At 45.8% G+C, this 15235-nt stretch overlaps 1 protein-coding gene across 1 annotated transcript in view; it reads left to right on the forward strand.

Annotated features, from left to right (window-relative positions):
* The window catches only part of EPB41L5 (erythrocyte membrane protein band 4.1 like 5), a 123571-nt gene that overhangs the window by 82026 nt on the left and 26310 nt on the right, over window positions 1-15235 (forward strand). Inside the window, exons 13-17 of the mRNA XM_082262111.1 lie at window positions 1-107; window positions 2262-2283; window positions 2479-2527; window positions 3335-3450; window positions 13879-14039. Of these exons, the coding sequence (XP_082118237.1) occupies window positions 1-107; window positions 2262-2283; window positions 2479-2527; window positions 3335-3450; window positions 13879-14039 (455 nt within the window). The remainder of the gene's footprint in view (window positions 108-2261; window positions 2284-2478; window positions 2528-3334; window positions 3451-13878; window positions 14040-15235) is intronic.

Below are 15235 nucleotides of genomic sequence, written 5' to 3' on the forward strand. Positions count from 1 at the left end.
CGGGAAGACGGAATACCAGACCACAAAGTCCAGCAAACCGCGAAGATCGGCGTCCTTCGAACGCAGACCCAGCAAACGCTACTCCAGGAGAACTCTGATGAATAGAGGTGGGATCATTTTCTTTTGTCCTTCAAAAGTAATGCTGAAATCCAACCAAGAGTAGGTGTGGTGTGTTTTGTGGCCCCAAAAGGGAGGGTGTTTTCCCCCATTACTGTTCCTTTTTGACAATCATAAGGGACGTGAAGTGTTTAGCCTAGTACGCACTACTAGTTTTTTAAAGTTCAACCAAGTCCCAACCTAGTGCTGATTGGGAGCTGATCAGAAGACCTTTTTAGTCATGACCCTTCGACAGAAGCTGGCTGAACGGTCCAGCTGCACTACACACAGTCCGCCTGACATTCTGCATGTGTGTATTAGGCTTTAGTGACCAGGATAGGAAAGGATGAAAGCTTTTATTTCTTTTTTTAAACTAATATATGAAGGAGTAATGGCTCCTTAACGATGGCCAGTGTCCAAAATACTATTTTAATTCAATGGTATAGTAATAGAAGCCTTCAGGCATCCTCCAATGAATCCTAAATGTGAAAATAAAAATCAGTGTACCTACTGGTGGTCTCACACTAATGTCCTTGTAGCTCAGCCTTTGTCAACCAGGGTTCCTCCAAATCTTACTTGGGGTTCAATGACTAACCTAAAATACATTCTTCATCCAATTGTCAGTAAGAGGACAGTCCCCTGTGCCACTGGCAAGAAATTTTAGGAGGTCCATTTTTGCTGGTACCAAAGGGGAATGGAGGCCTTTCTTTGCTGTCCCCCAATGTAATTGGGGCCTTTTTCTATGCTGGCAACCAATATAAGAGGCCTTTTTTCTACTGGCCATCAAGGTAAGGGAGGACCTTCTCTGCTAACCACCAATGTAAGGGGAAGACCCTTCTCTGCTAACCACTAATGTAAGGGGAAGACCCTTCTCTGCTGACCATCAATGTAAGGGGGGAGACCCTTCTCTGCTGACCACCAATGTAAGGGGAAGACCCTTCTCTGCTGACCAACAATGTAAGGGGAAGACCCTTCTCTGCTAACCACTAATGTAAGGGGAAGACCCTTCTCTGCTGACCATCAATGTAAGGGGGGAGACCCTTCTCTGCTGACCACCAATGTAAGGGGAAGACCCTTCTCTGCTGACCACCAATGTAAGGGGGAGAGACCCTTCTCTGCTGACCACCAATGTAAGGGGGAGAGACCCTTCTCTGCTGATGACCACCAATGTAAGGGGGAGAGACCCTTCTCTGCTGATGACCACCAATGTAAGGGGGAGAGACCCTTCTCTGCTGATGACCACCAATGTAAGGGAGGACCTTCTCCTTTGGATATTGATTTAGGGGACACTTTTATAATGACCACCAATGTAAGAGGACACTCTCCAGTCAAGCACATCAGGACCGCTGATAAGGGGGGGGGGGCACAAGTCCTCCTGTAGGGGGCCCGGGCACACAGAGGGGCCCCAACAGCATGGGGAATCAGTGCGGTTGGATGGAGGGGACAAATACAGAAGGAAGCCCTGTGCAGCTCACAGCAGAAGCTGAACGCCAGTTTCTCCCCCTCCTGCCAGTTTTCACCTGCTGCAGGGAGACACAGGACATAATTTCTGTAATTCCTTCTCCGACACTGATCTCCCCCCCCCCCCCCCCATTCCCTGTTGTGTCCCTGTTGTGCCTGTTTCTGACCCCCCCCCATTCCTGTGTTCACCTCTTTCACTGTGCTTTCCCCCTCCTGCAGCGCTGCAGGTTTCCCTTTCCTGTAAAAATATCACAAATTTTAAATTATTAAACCTTAAATTTTAAAAAACTGTAAAATAAAATTTTGTTTATTTTTTTTTTTTTCATGTAAAAAAAAAAAAACGATATATATTAAAAAAAAAAACATCTTTTTTTTTTTTTTTTTTTATCCCATGGTTACATCAAGCACGGGTTTTACGACACAATTACAATTTATTGATCATGCTAATGTATCGTGAGCTGTAGATAGTAATTTTTAGCAAGGGTTTCCTGAGACTTGACAATTTCATGGGATTAAAAGGCTGAGAGAGGCTGCTCTAGATTACCAATATCTCTGACATGGTAAAGACGTTTCCTATAATTCGGTTTCATCCACCAATATGACAACAATTAACTGTTCTTCTTTCTTTTCTTTTTTTTTTTTCCTTTGTTTTCTTTTTTTTCTTTTTTCTTTTTTCCTTTTTTCTTTCATATATATCGGACCAGGAGGAAGACCTGATCTAACCAAGTAAGTGAAAGTCCTATATATTGGGTTGGAGTGGGTAGAGAATCACTTTGGTCAGCCAGAGTTGGAGGGTGGGACTTTATTGTGAATGAGCCTAGCCAGATCCTGTGCTAGGCGAAGCGTGGAAGCCCCCCTTTTTATTGGCTAGTCTGCTTTTTTAACTTTTTTTTTTTTTTTTTTTTTTTTTTTTTTCCCCAGCACTGCCTTAAGGAATGATCCTGCCATTCAGAACAATGGATCACAGCAGGTATGACACCTATCTGGTGATACAATGTTACTACTGTAGTCCGAGTGTATCCATTTCTGTGTTGTCATGTAGCCACTGAAAGCTTTAGATGTAAAAGTGCAAAAAATAAATAAAAATCACTAGGCCAGGGATATACTGCTACACGATTGTATAAGGATGGGTGATGTCGGCTAACTCAGATCTTAAAGTACATCCCTGCAGTACATTGACATGTCTACATATTTAATTCCTTTTCATGTGCCTCAAGTACAGAAAAATACCTGGAGGGGAATTCATAAAAAAAAAAAAAAAATTGCAGAGTTGTTCCACCTGCCAAACTTCTTGTACATTGGGGCTTCCCAATCATGTGATTACTGTCATGGACTGTCATATGATGTGGAGTTCATCCTGCTGGTTCCCAGTTGTAAATGATGACTGGGAGCTGTCAGTTATAGTGCAGTTACAGGGCTCGCAATTTAGCACAGAACAGGAATGCTGGCTCCATGCATATGTGACAGCCTGACACTGAACCCACTGCTGTGCTGCCACATATATGTGTACGGTGGATGATTGCAAACAAAAGTCCCCCTTGTAGCAAATTTAAATTTTATCAGAAGGACTTCTGACTGTGCTGCCTGATATGCAGGTGTCCACTAGGGGGAGAATCTATGCATCAAATGCAAGACGTGCATCAGATAGGAAAATATACCAGCAAGTTTGTAGAAATACGAGGGTCGTAAAAGTGCAGCCTGAAAAAATCAATATTGGTGAAAATGGTTTTATTGCAATTGTATGTAAACTCGGCTTTCTCTAATTGACCTCCCCCAGGTGTGGCCTGTAAGGCCTTCCCTGCCGGTAGTCACTGCCCTCCCTACAGAACCGGTGCTTGTAGAGATCGAGAACCTGAAGAGGAGTCCCGGCACCACTCACAGTGACAAGAAATGGTTTGTCTTTGGCTATTTCTCTCTACAGATTTCTGCAGTCACTCATTGATTGAGTTCTATAGAGCAGTGCTTCTTAAATATGGGGCTGTGGCCCTCTGCCAGGCCGCAGCCTGCCTTCTCCTGGGCCTCTAGCCAGCTGTAGATCCCCCCCTAAACTCCCACAGCACTTCCCAGCTCCCACAGTGCCAACTCAATCTCGTACAGTGGCCTGCAGTGCCCCGCAACCTCTCACATTACCGTCTAGTTCCCATAGTGGCCTGTAAACTCTCACAATGCCTTCCAGCTTCCCATAGTGGCCTGCAGTGCCCTGCAACCTCTCACATTACCTCCCAGCTCTCATAGTGGCCTGTAACCTCTCACAATGCTTTCCAGCTTCCCATAGTGGCCTGCAACCTCTCACAGTACCTTGAGCTCCCATAGTGGCCTGTAACCTCTCACAATGCTTTCCAGCTTCCCATAGTGCCCTGCAACCTCACAGTACCTTGAGCTCCCATAGTGGCCTGTAACCTCTCACAATGCCTTCCAGCTTCCCATAGTGGCCTGCAGTGCCCTGCAACCTCTCACAGTACCTCGAGCTCCCATAGTGGCCTGTAACCTCTCACAATGCCTTCCAGCTTCCCATAGTGGCCTGCAGTGCCCTGCAACCTCTCACAGTACCTCGAGCTCCCATAGTGGCCTGTAACCTCTCGCAATGCCTTCCAGCTTCCCATAGTGGCCTGCAGTGCCCTGCAACCTCTCTCAAGATCTTCCAGCTTCCCATAGTGCCAACCCAACCTCCCATAGTGGCCTACAGTGCTCCTCAACCCCCCACTTTATTCCCAGCTCCCATAGCTGTCTGCATTGCCCCCCAACCTCCCATAGCACCTCCTAGTGTCCCACAGTGCCAACCCAACCTCCCATAGTGGCCTACAGTGCTCCTCAACCTCCCACTTTATTCCCAGCTCCCATAGTGCCAACTCAACCTCCCATATGTGCCTGCAGTGCTCCCAACCTCCCATAGCACCTCCTAGTGTCCCATAGTGCCAACCCAACCTCCTATAGTGGCCTACGGTTCCCCTTAAAGGAGATGTACAGCCAAAGCTTGTTTGGCTGTACATCTCCTATGGATCACAGGAGTGCAGATCATTCTGCACTCCTGTTACCCGTTTTCAGCAGAGAGCGTCTGAAGTCCACTCTCTGCTGACGTCACAGATGTTGGTCCAGGCACCGCGTCATCACCACCACGGAGTAAGGATCCCTCAGATGCCTGGACCGACACCCGGCTCAGGCTCTCAACGAGCCACTGAGAGCCTGAGCTGGCCCCTCCACAGCCCAGCGCTCCAATGAGCAAGGAGGAGGCAGAGCTGAGAGCTGCTGCCAGAACCGAGCAATCAGCGGTGTTTGATCGCTCGGTTCTGAGTGCAGAACCCATACTTCTCTTAACCTCCCACAGTGCCAACCAAACCCCCTAAGCTTTATTGCAGTGGCCCTCAACCTCCCAACTCCCATTGTGCCAACCCAACCTCCTATAGTGGCTCTCAACCTCCCACAGCGCCTCCTAGTGTCCCATAGTGCCAACCCCCCCAGGCTCCCGTGGTGGCCTACATTCCCCACACAGTGCTTCGAAGCTTCACATAGTGGTGCCAACATAACCTTCTAAGTATACTGGCCTGCAATGTCCCTCAACCTCCAGGCCCTCAAAGAGCCCACAGTGACCGCCAAATCTCCTCAAGCTTGCTGAAGAGTCCTCATCCCTGAAGTGCCCTCTAGTCTCACATTGCCCCTGCAAACCCCCCCCCAAGCCCCCCTCTAGAGACCCCATCCCCCCACAGTTGCACCCAGCTCCCTCCAGAAACCTCATTCTTAGGCTGCATTTACACTTTGCATTTTGTAAACAGGCATAAAATTGTGCTGCGGTTTTGCACCATACACATAGAGCAGATTGTTCATTTCAATGGGTTGCCCTTTGCTGCAAAGTAGCTCATGTAACTTTTTTTTTTAATGCAGAGCTTTGCGTGTTTCTAAAATGTGCATTTTGTTACGCTTAATGCATGACAAATGCATGTTTTGTCATGTAAACAAAAATGTATTCATCATATATAGAGTCCTCTTCTTCAGAATTGTTGAACTTTTTGTTGTCTGTCTTTGTGCTGCACTGCTTTCCTGTATCAATAATCAAACCTCCAATCAATTGATCGGATCATGCAAACCTCTTCCATGGTTGTAGTCTGCGCTGCTGATGCGTGCTTGGTGGTGGCAGTGGTGGTGGGCGGAGCTTGGCTGGTCTTATCCAATGCTGTACTTATGGATCTCTCGCTGCGATTGCTGGTGATCCATCCTGTAAAATGATCATGTGATTTCATCTCCAAATCTTAGCTGAAAAAATAAATGTCTCAATTGTGGCTTCTTATCTGATCTCTGCTTGGCTGGTCTGTGATTGGGGGGGGGGGGGGGGGGGGGGTCTTGTTAATGGGGCCTTTTTGTATCGAATCTTAAACCTCAAGACAACCAGAGTATTTGAGAGATCTGAACTATCAATTTTTTGTTTTTTTGCATTTTAATAGTTTTTAGAATTCCTTACTGCTGTGTAATTCACACTAGGATGGGACCCGAGGATCAATTCACAAAGACCCATAGAGGTCACAGAATATTATATAATAATAATAATAATAATAATAATATTCACAAATTAAATAATCTCATGGATGGGAATTGCAATTTTTTTATGTTTAAAAGTTGCAATCCCTTTTTTATTTTTTTATTTTTTATTTATTTATTTATTTATTTATTTATTTTTTAAACTGATTTATCTCACAATCACAAATCTTCATCTCTCCTTTATAGACTCCTCATAGAATCTTTATTTAAGATGTATGTAAAAACCTCACCTTGTAAAAATAAAAAACAATTCAAATTAGACCCTTACATATTTAAGATAGAAATGAAAGGCAAAACGTGTATAGAATCTGTTCTCAACTGCATAAGGCGCTCACAGGAGCAAGCTGGTTTTCCCAGTAAATGTCTCTTTTGGGGGGGGGCTGTCAGCACCAGTCTGATCATTGGAGGAGAGCAGGTCGAATTCCCAGCACAGGCAGAAAACTGACCACGCTGTGCTCTTGCCTAGTGTAGTCAGCATTTAAAAGGAACGCAGAGAGACTGGCAGGATCACCAGGGATTACACACAAAGAAGATACCTTTTGTCATTTCATACAAGCACTTGGTATGGCAGCCACATATCAGGAATATGAAATGTTGGGTTTAGATATTCTTTAATAGATTAGTTCACCTTTACATCACCTTCCTAAATAAATGGCCTATGCATTCCAGCTTCTTTGGTATATTAAAAAGCAGGCCTTGCACAGCCTCCCCCCCCCCCCACAACCTGCTGGTGGATGTACGTCCCTGCTCAGGCTTGTTTGACACCTGCACATGCACAGTGTAGTCTGTTAGATGACGATGAAATCAGCTGCTGTGATGGAAGTAGAGGGTGCACTGTACGTGTGCAAGTTTTGAATGAGCAAGAGCACTCAATTCTGAGCTGATGGGGCCAGGAATCCATCCTGTGACTATTCCCCCCCCCCCCCCCCCTTCATATGGATAGCTTATTTCTGACAGTTGCAATATCTGGATTAATATGTTTCCAGGAATTGATCCCTATGCCAAGGAAGAGAAAATCCTGGACCCTCCCCCCCAGTTTGAAAACTAAGAGTGTGCACAGGTGCATGCTTCTAGTTGTGAGACTGCCGTTTCTGACAGCTCCAGTATGAGCTAATGCTCAGTCAGTGTGGTTCCCCCCCATCATGTGATCACTTGCAGGCTGGAGGTTTGCCCCAAGCTTCTTTAACCTGCAGATGCCACTATTGCCTAAAGAGGGCAGTGTGGCAGTGTTTTATTACTGCAATTGTCTGATGCAATTACAGTGGAAAAATGTACATTAATCAGCCTCAAATTAAATACCAGAGTAGGGCATCTGTCTGACATAAAATGTGCTAAATAAAAACATAATGTATATAAATACTGCGCTATGATATTTATCACAGGCTGCAGCCTACCTCACATATAACCCCAGAGGGGTGTGCAGACATGAATGAATAAAGGAAGGGATAGGTGGCGCTGTCTGAGGGCAAGTAGGATGTGAACCTATCAGACTTTAAGCTAAATCTGATAAATTCTGTAATGGGAAATTGTTTAAAGGTGCAGAGAATATATTTGCAAGTGTATACACCAATAAGAACTCCAAGAAATTACAAAGAATATGGCTGGAAATTATAAATCTAAACCAAAAAGCACATCTAAAAATTATAAATCTAAACCAAAAAGCACATAAAACTAGTGACTTCTGTGCAAAAAGTGAATAATTAGACAAAAAATTATTTGAGCAAGAAAAAATATTTTTAAAAACGAACAGTACTTAAAAAATTATCCAAGTGACATCTGTGCACGGATGTCACTTGGATAATTTTAGAAGTACTGTAGTGACTTCACTTTGTCACTTTATTGATGTGCTTTTTGGTTTATATTTATAATTTTGAGCCATATGTGTAATTTTTTTCGAGCGGTTATTGGTGTATACACTTGCAAATATATTCTCTGCACCTTTAAACACACTTTATTTCCTATTATGGAATTTATTCGATTTACATTTAATTTCTGATGGATTCAGTTTCTATCCACCTATCCCTCCCGTCATTCACAAAAACTTAATGTCATTTAGAAACCATGTAAAAATGATTTAGGTAGAAAAATATAAATGGCGTTCACTGCATATGAAGCTGCTGAATTTTTTTGGTTTAGTTGTCTATGCTTCAATGATCCATGTTCATGAAAGGGTTAATCTTGACTTCTTTAAATCCTGCGCCGTCCTTGTTGATTTTTCTCTTTAAAGCCCCGTACACACGTACCGATTGTCGGCCGTAAAGATTCGGCCGACGACCGATCGGCTGATTGTAGGCTTGTTAGTATGATGCTTCCGACAGCGCATTTTCAGCCGAACAGAATCTGTCGTGCAAGCATTAAAATTTTTGTTTGCCAACACCAGAACGGCCGATTGTTCGCCAGTCAGTACAGATTTCGGCCGACAGACAGCAGATTTGCAAGACTGAGCATGCTCAGAGAAGAAAAGACAAGGAAAGTTAACCATCACATGACATCACTTCTGCAGTCGGCTGTTGTTGGCCGACAAAATTCGTGTGCAGTCTTTTGCACTTTTCAACAGACAAGACGGCCGATCGTTCGGCCGACGATCGGTACGTGTGTACGGGGCTTAAGACCATTTTATGTGCCTACTGATGGGAAAAATCATCCAATCTCCTTAACGAATCTTCCTGAGATGATCAAGCGGTGATTGCTGCCTCTTCCTCCTCTTGCCTTCCCTTCCTCTGGCTGTTCACTGCTTGCAGGTGATGGGGCGCTTCGCTCTGCTCTCCCTCGATTTAATAACGTTCCTCTTCTGATCTCTGTACCTCATTGCCATTGCTCTTTAAAAACGCAGGACCTCCGGGAATGAAGGTGGGAACCACTGGAAGTCCCAAGCCTCTTCCTCGTCGCTGTTGGCAGACAGGAGCTACACTCACTTTGTTTATCAGCAGAACGCAAAGAATGCCGGGCAGCCGATCGAGTTGCGGGGCCTGCCTGTCAGAGCTACCATGACTGAGCTATAGCTCTCCAGTGAACCTGGATTGCCAAAGACTTTCTCAAGATGAACCACCAAATGCCTGACGCCATCAAAGTGACGTCACTGGACAAGGATAGTATAACAGACTTGTAGATCTCACAGGATCACTATGTTGGGACTTTGTTCTAATTCTTTATTGTAAGCTTTAAAACTGTTACAGGTCAACATGGGTGCCCCCCAAAAAATCTGTCACTGTCACCATCTTCTGAGGTTTGATGCTATGCTTGATACAATGGTTATCTGGGATGGATCTTTCATGGACGTCTTTAAATTACCTTCCAAAACACTAAACCAAATAGAAACCATCTAATGCATCAGGGTGACTTAGGTTTGCTTTAAGAACCATCATCCCTATACAATAGCCCATTTTACAACCAAGGAAAATCTCCAACTGTGTAGGCATTGCAACACTACAACCACACCAAACTGGTCAAACCATGGCAAGATTTTAGCATGTTTGTTGGAATTCATAACATTGGTGAGGTCAAGTACTAATGATGGATGAGAAGACCTGGCTCTCCATTGGCATTGCAATTTATCCCAAAGGTGTTCAGTAGGGTTGAGGTCAGGGCTCTGTGCAGGACACTTGAGTTCCTTCACATCAAACTGGTTAAATTTATGACAAGATTTTACCATGTTTGTTGGATGAGAAGACCTGGCTCGCCATTGGCACTCCAATTCATCCCAAAGGTGTTCATCAAGGTTGAGGTCAGGACTTTGTTTAGGCTACTCCATTTCCTTCACACCAAAGTGGTCAAATCATGTCTTTAGAGCTGTTCAGTAGGGTTGAGGTCAGGCCTCTATGCAGGACACTATTGGCACTTTTCCACTGCAAGTACCGGCTCGGCTCTACTCGGCCCTGCTTGGCCCAGTTTCCTTTTCTACTGCTGGTACCGCATGGTACGGTGTTGGAACGGTTCGGTACGGTATGGTTTGCTTTTCCACTAAAGTAGTACTAAAGTTAAGTGGGTGGGATGTGGGTTGGATAACAACGATTCTCGGACCAATCAGTGGCTAGTAGTGACTGCATGCAAAGGATTGTGGGGTATGGTACCTCTTGGAACCACAATCGAGGTGGTACTGTTTTTAAGAGCCGTACCGTTCGGTTCCATGCAGTGGAAAAGCGCCTTATGGTTCGGCCACACTAAACAGTCAAACCATGACAAGATTTTATCATGTTTGCTTGATGAGAAGTCCTGGCACACCAGTGGCATTCCAGTTCTTCTGAAAGGTGTTCATTAGAGTTAAGGTCAGGACTTTGTGTAGGGCACTCGTTCCTCAACACCAAAGTGGTCAAGCCAAGTCTTTATAGAGCTGTTCATTAGGTTTGAGGTTTGGGCTCTGTGCGGGATACTTGGGTTCCTCCAACCCAAATTAGTCAAGCCTTGATAAGATCTTACCATATTTCTTGGAATCTGTGCTGTTTGTGAGGTCAGGTACTGATGTTGGATGATTAGACCTCGCTCACCATCAGCATTCCGTTTCTTCCCAAATGTATTTAGTAGGTTTGAGGTCAGGACTCTGAAGGACTTAAGTTCCTCCACACCAAACTGGTCAAACTATATTTTTTTATGGAGCTGCTCAGTAGGGTTGAGGTCAGGCCTCCGTGCAGGACACTCCAGATTCCACCACACCAAACCTAGACCAGATTTTATCATGTTTGTTGGATGAGAAATCCTGGCTCACCAGTGTCATTCCAATTCATCCCAATTCATTCAATATGGTTGAGTTTAAGGCTTTGTGCAGGACACTTGAGTTCCTCCACATCAAGTTTTTCAAACTATGACCATATTTGATTCCAGGATCGCAAAGGTCACCCTGGCATTCCATTCCACCACCGTGGGGAGGCCCCAAGATGGCAGGAAGGGGGCCCGCTGCAGAACTTGTGAAAGTTTCCCCTGCAGGACCGTAATAAAGGGCCCCGCAATGAGAGTAAAGGGCCCCAGGATCAGTGGGAAGAGCCCCAGGCTTGAAGGGAAGGGGTCATGTTTTCTTGCACCGGGGCCCCGAAGGCTCTAGTTACGCCTCTGCCATACACGTCAGATCTGTCCTGTAACTTGTGATTACAAGCAATTGTCATTTCATCTCTATGGTCTGCGACGCTCAACGTTTTTTAATGCTGTATAGCTGTATTATGTTGAATGTGATAGTCGTCTTCAGTTACTTTTGAAAAGTGTTACTTCTAAGGTGTGAATACTTACGCAGAAGAAAAATCTCCCCCCCCAGATTTCCTCTGCTGAGTTACTTGTTTGTTGAGCTCTTCTAAATGTTACGTATTTAGATACATACTGCCATCCTGCAAACAAACCTGTTCTGTTTTTAATAAATACAATGTATCATTAATAGGATCATTGTGTGTGTTGAATAAAGTCGGAAAGTTAAACAAGGAAACTGCAAATATAAATATCAGAAACTCGGTATAACGTGTTCTGGAATCTCCCTCTGAAGTTGTGGCTTCCTGTTCTGTGCATGCCTGCGAGCGAATGTTGCTGCACCCTGAGAGCCCTGGCAGAATTTTTTTTTAAAGAATAGATGGGGGAGGGGAGCTGGAGGGGCAGCAGAGATGAAAATATGCTTTTTCTTCAGCATAATGTGCACAGACCAGGGCTTTATTGGTGCACAAATGTGCAGTCTTATGAACGGATTTAAGTAACGTTTGGCCAATCACACCCCTGAAACACCACAACCCAATGCTGGAGGACTCTGCTCCTTCTAGAACTCTTCTCTCCTGAAATACTCTGCACTGCTGGAGGACTCTGCTCCTTCCTCCTATAGGACTCTGCTCCTTCCTCCTATAGGACTCTGCTCCTTCCTCCTATAGGACTCTGCTCCTTCCTCCTATAGGACTCTGCTCCTTCCTCCTATAGGACTCTGCTCCTACCTCCTATAGGACTCTCCTCTCCTGAAATACTCTGCACTGCCAGAGGACTCTGATCCTTCCTCTTGAACTCTCCCCTCCTGAAATACTTTGCAGTGCTGGAGGACTCTGCTCTTTCCTCTATCCAACTCTCCTCTCCTTAGGTACTCTGCTCTGGTGGAGAACTCTGCTCCTTCTATAACTCTCCTCTCCTGATATTGATATTTTCTGCTCCTTCCACTGTCTTACTCTACTTTCTTGAAATCCTCTGCTCCTTCCTTTAGCTCTCCTCTCCTGGAGGACTCTGCTCCTTCTAGAACTCTCCTCCTCTCCTGGGATACTCTTCTCCTTCCTCTATCTAACTCTCCTATCCTGAAATACTCTGCTTTGCTGGATGACTCTATTTCACTCTGCTATTTCTTTCCAACTCTCCCCTCCTGAAATACTCTACTTTACTGGAGGGATCTGCGCCTTCCTTTAGCTCTCCTCTCCTGAAGTACTCTGCTCTGCTGGAGGACTCTGCCCCTTCTATAACTCTCCTCCTCTCCTGGAATACTCTGCTCCTTCATCTAACTTTCCTTTCTTGAAATACTGTGCTTTGCTGGAGGACTCTGCTCCTTTCTTTTTTAGCTGTCCTCTCCTGAAGTACTCTGCTCCTTCTATAAACTCTCCTTCTCTCCTGGAATACTCTGCTCCTTTATCAAACTCTCTTTTCTTGAAATACTCTGCTTTGCTCAAGGACTCTGCTCCTTCCTCTATCCTGAAATTCTCTGCTTTACTGGAGGACTCTGCTCTTTCCGCTATCCAACTCTCCTCTCCTTTCCTTCGAAGAAGCAGAGTACCTAAGGAGAGGAGAGTTGGACAGAGGAAAGAGCATAGTCCTCCAGTAAAACAGAGAATTTCAGGATAGAGGAAGTGGCAGAGTCCTTGAGCAAAGCCGAGTATATCAAGAAAGGAGAGTTCGATAAAGGAGCAGAGTATTCCAGGAGAGAAGGAGAGTTTATAGAAGGAACAGAGTAGTTCAGGAGAGGAGAGCTAAAAAAGGAAGGAGCAGAGTCCTCCAGCAAAGCATAGGATTTCAAGAAAGGAAAGTTAGATAAAGGAAGGGGCAAAGTATTCCAGGAGAGGAGGAGAGTTATAGAAGGAGCAGAGTCCTCCAGCAGAGCAGAGTACTTTAGGAGAGGAGAGCTAAAGGAAGGAGCAGTGTCCTCCAGTAAAGTAGAGTATTTCAGGAGGGTAGGGTTGGATAGAAGGAGCAGAGTCGTCCAGCAAAGCTGAGTATTTCAAGAAAGGAGAGTAGGATAGCGGAAGGAGCAGAGTATTTTAGGAGAGGAGAGCTAAAAAAGGAAGGAGTCCTCCAGCAGAGCGCAGTACCTATTACTCTCCTCTACTGAAATGCTCTGCTCCTTCCTCTATCCAACTCTCCTCTCCTGAAATACTCTGCTTTACTGGAGGACTCTGCTCCTTCCTTTAGCTCTCCTCTCCTGAAGTACTCTGCTCTGCTGGAGGACTCTGCTCCTTCCCCAAGAACTCTCCTCTCCCCTTACATTCTCTATAACGCTAAATGAGTAATCCTGAAGGCAGAATGGATCCCTCTAGTAACAGTCATACATACAAAGGAGTGAAACATGTTGATATAAGGAAACAAGGTGTAACCAGTAACAGTCCTGAAGACCATGCTTGGCCAGAGCTTCCTGTGTATTTCTGGAGATATGGAACGGTGAGTAGTTTTGGAATAGTTTTGCTTCTGTAAGGTTATCCGCCACCAATGCACCACCAGCACGCAGAGCGCTGCAGAAATTGGCGCCCCCAGAGGGGTTATAGAAGAGGCAGCGCATTGCAGGTCAGCACAGCCGAAAGCTTGCTCCTCTTCCTCACTGCAGCCAGTCACTCGGTTTTCTCCACTGCCCCTCCACAGCTTTGTAGGATTAATTGACAGCCAAGAACTGCTGGAGAGTAGCCTGGATGAAGTGTTGGCTCTGCCGATGGGTCCCGCACCTGGCCTGGAGTTGGGAGGTCTGACCTTCTCCAACCCCTGCTTAGAGGAGAAGCCTGCGGAACAAGTGGACATCCTGCCAGGTCAGTGATCACTCTGTGCTGCTCTTACAGTGATTTGGGGGGAGGGGGGATCCGAGACTGGAACATGAAAAGGATGAGGGCACCATACATCTATATAAATGTTATACAAATTCTGTATAACAATAAAAATGATTTAATGTAAATCCATCAAGTCTTTGTTAAACAACCATAACAAAAAAAAAAAAAAAAAAAAAAATTTTAGAGTGGCAACACATTTCGGGGCTCAGTTTCTCACATATATACACACATATATATATATATATATATATGCCCCCTCCTCACTCACTGGAGCACTGGGCTGTGGAGGGGCAGGAGCCGGGTGTCAATCTAGGCACCTGGTGGATCCTAACTCCGTGCTTACGATGACGCCGTGCCTGGACTGACTTCTGTGACATCGGAGGGAGGACTTCACTCCTGCCACCCATAAGAGATGTAAAGCCAAATGAGCTTTTGCTGTACATCTCCTTGAAGTCAGGAAGGCCCTTGGACTACATAGTTGGTGATCAATCAGAAGGAGATTGTGTAGGGTATGGTTGGCCAAATACCAAACATGCCCTCATTGATCTCTGTAGCTGCAGGTACTGTGGAGCAAATTCACAAAAGCACTGAAGTGGTTCAATTTAATTGCTCTGCAGCTCAGCTCCCCGCTCACGGCAGTGGCTCAACAGCAGAGGGAGCTGAACTGCTGAATCACTGCTGGGAGGGGTAAACAGAGCTGTTATGTCACTTCTTGCAGGGGGCGCTGAGCTGCTAAGTTACTGTTGGAGGAAAGATCAGGGGGAGTTACTGCTGGGGGCTGGGAGAGCAGTGGAGTTGAGCTGCTGAGTCAGTGCTAGAAGCAGGGGGAAGTGAGCTGCTGAGTCCACGTCTGGGAAGGTGAAACTGGGGCAGAGTTACTGCTGTGAGGGGGGAGTAGGAGGATCTGAGCTGCTGAGTCAGTGCTGGAAGTAGGTACAGGTGCAGGTAAGCTTCTGAGTGGGAATAGCTGAGTTTCTTTTGGAAGGGGGAAAGGAGGGTGAACTGAGCTGCTGTGTCACTGCTGGGGGCTGAGGTGCTGGGTCACTGGTGGATGGGAGTAGCAGGGGGATCTGAGCAGGGGCAGCATGGGGGGGGGGTCTGAGCTGCTCAGGGGCAGCATGGGGGGGGGGGATCTGAGCTGCTCAGGGGCAGCATGGGGGGGGGGGATCTGAGCTGCT

This window comes from Pelophylax lessonae, assembly GCF_965119305.1.
Source record: "Pelophylax lessonae genome assembly, chromosome: 6".
Taxonomy (NCBI): Eukaryota; Metazoa; Chordata; class Amphibia; order Anura; family Ranidae; genus Pelophylax; species Pelophylax lessonae.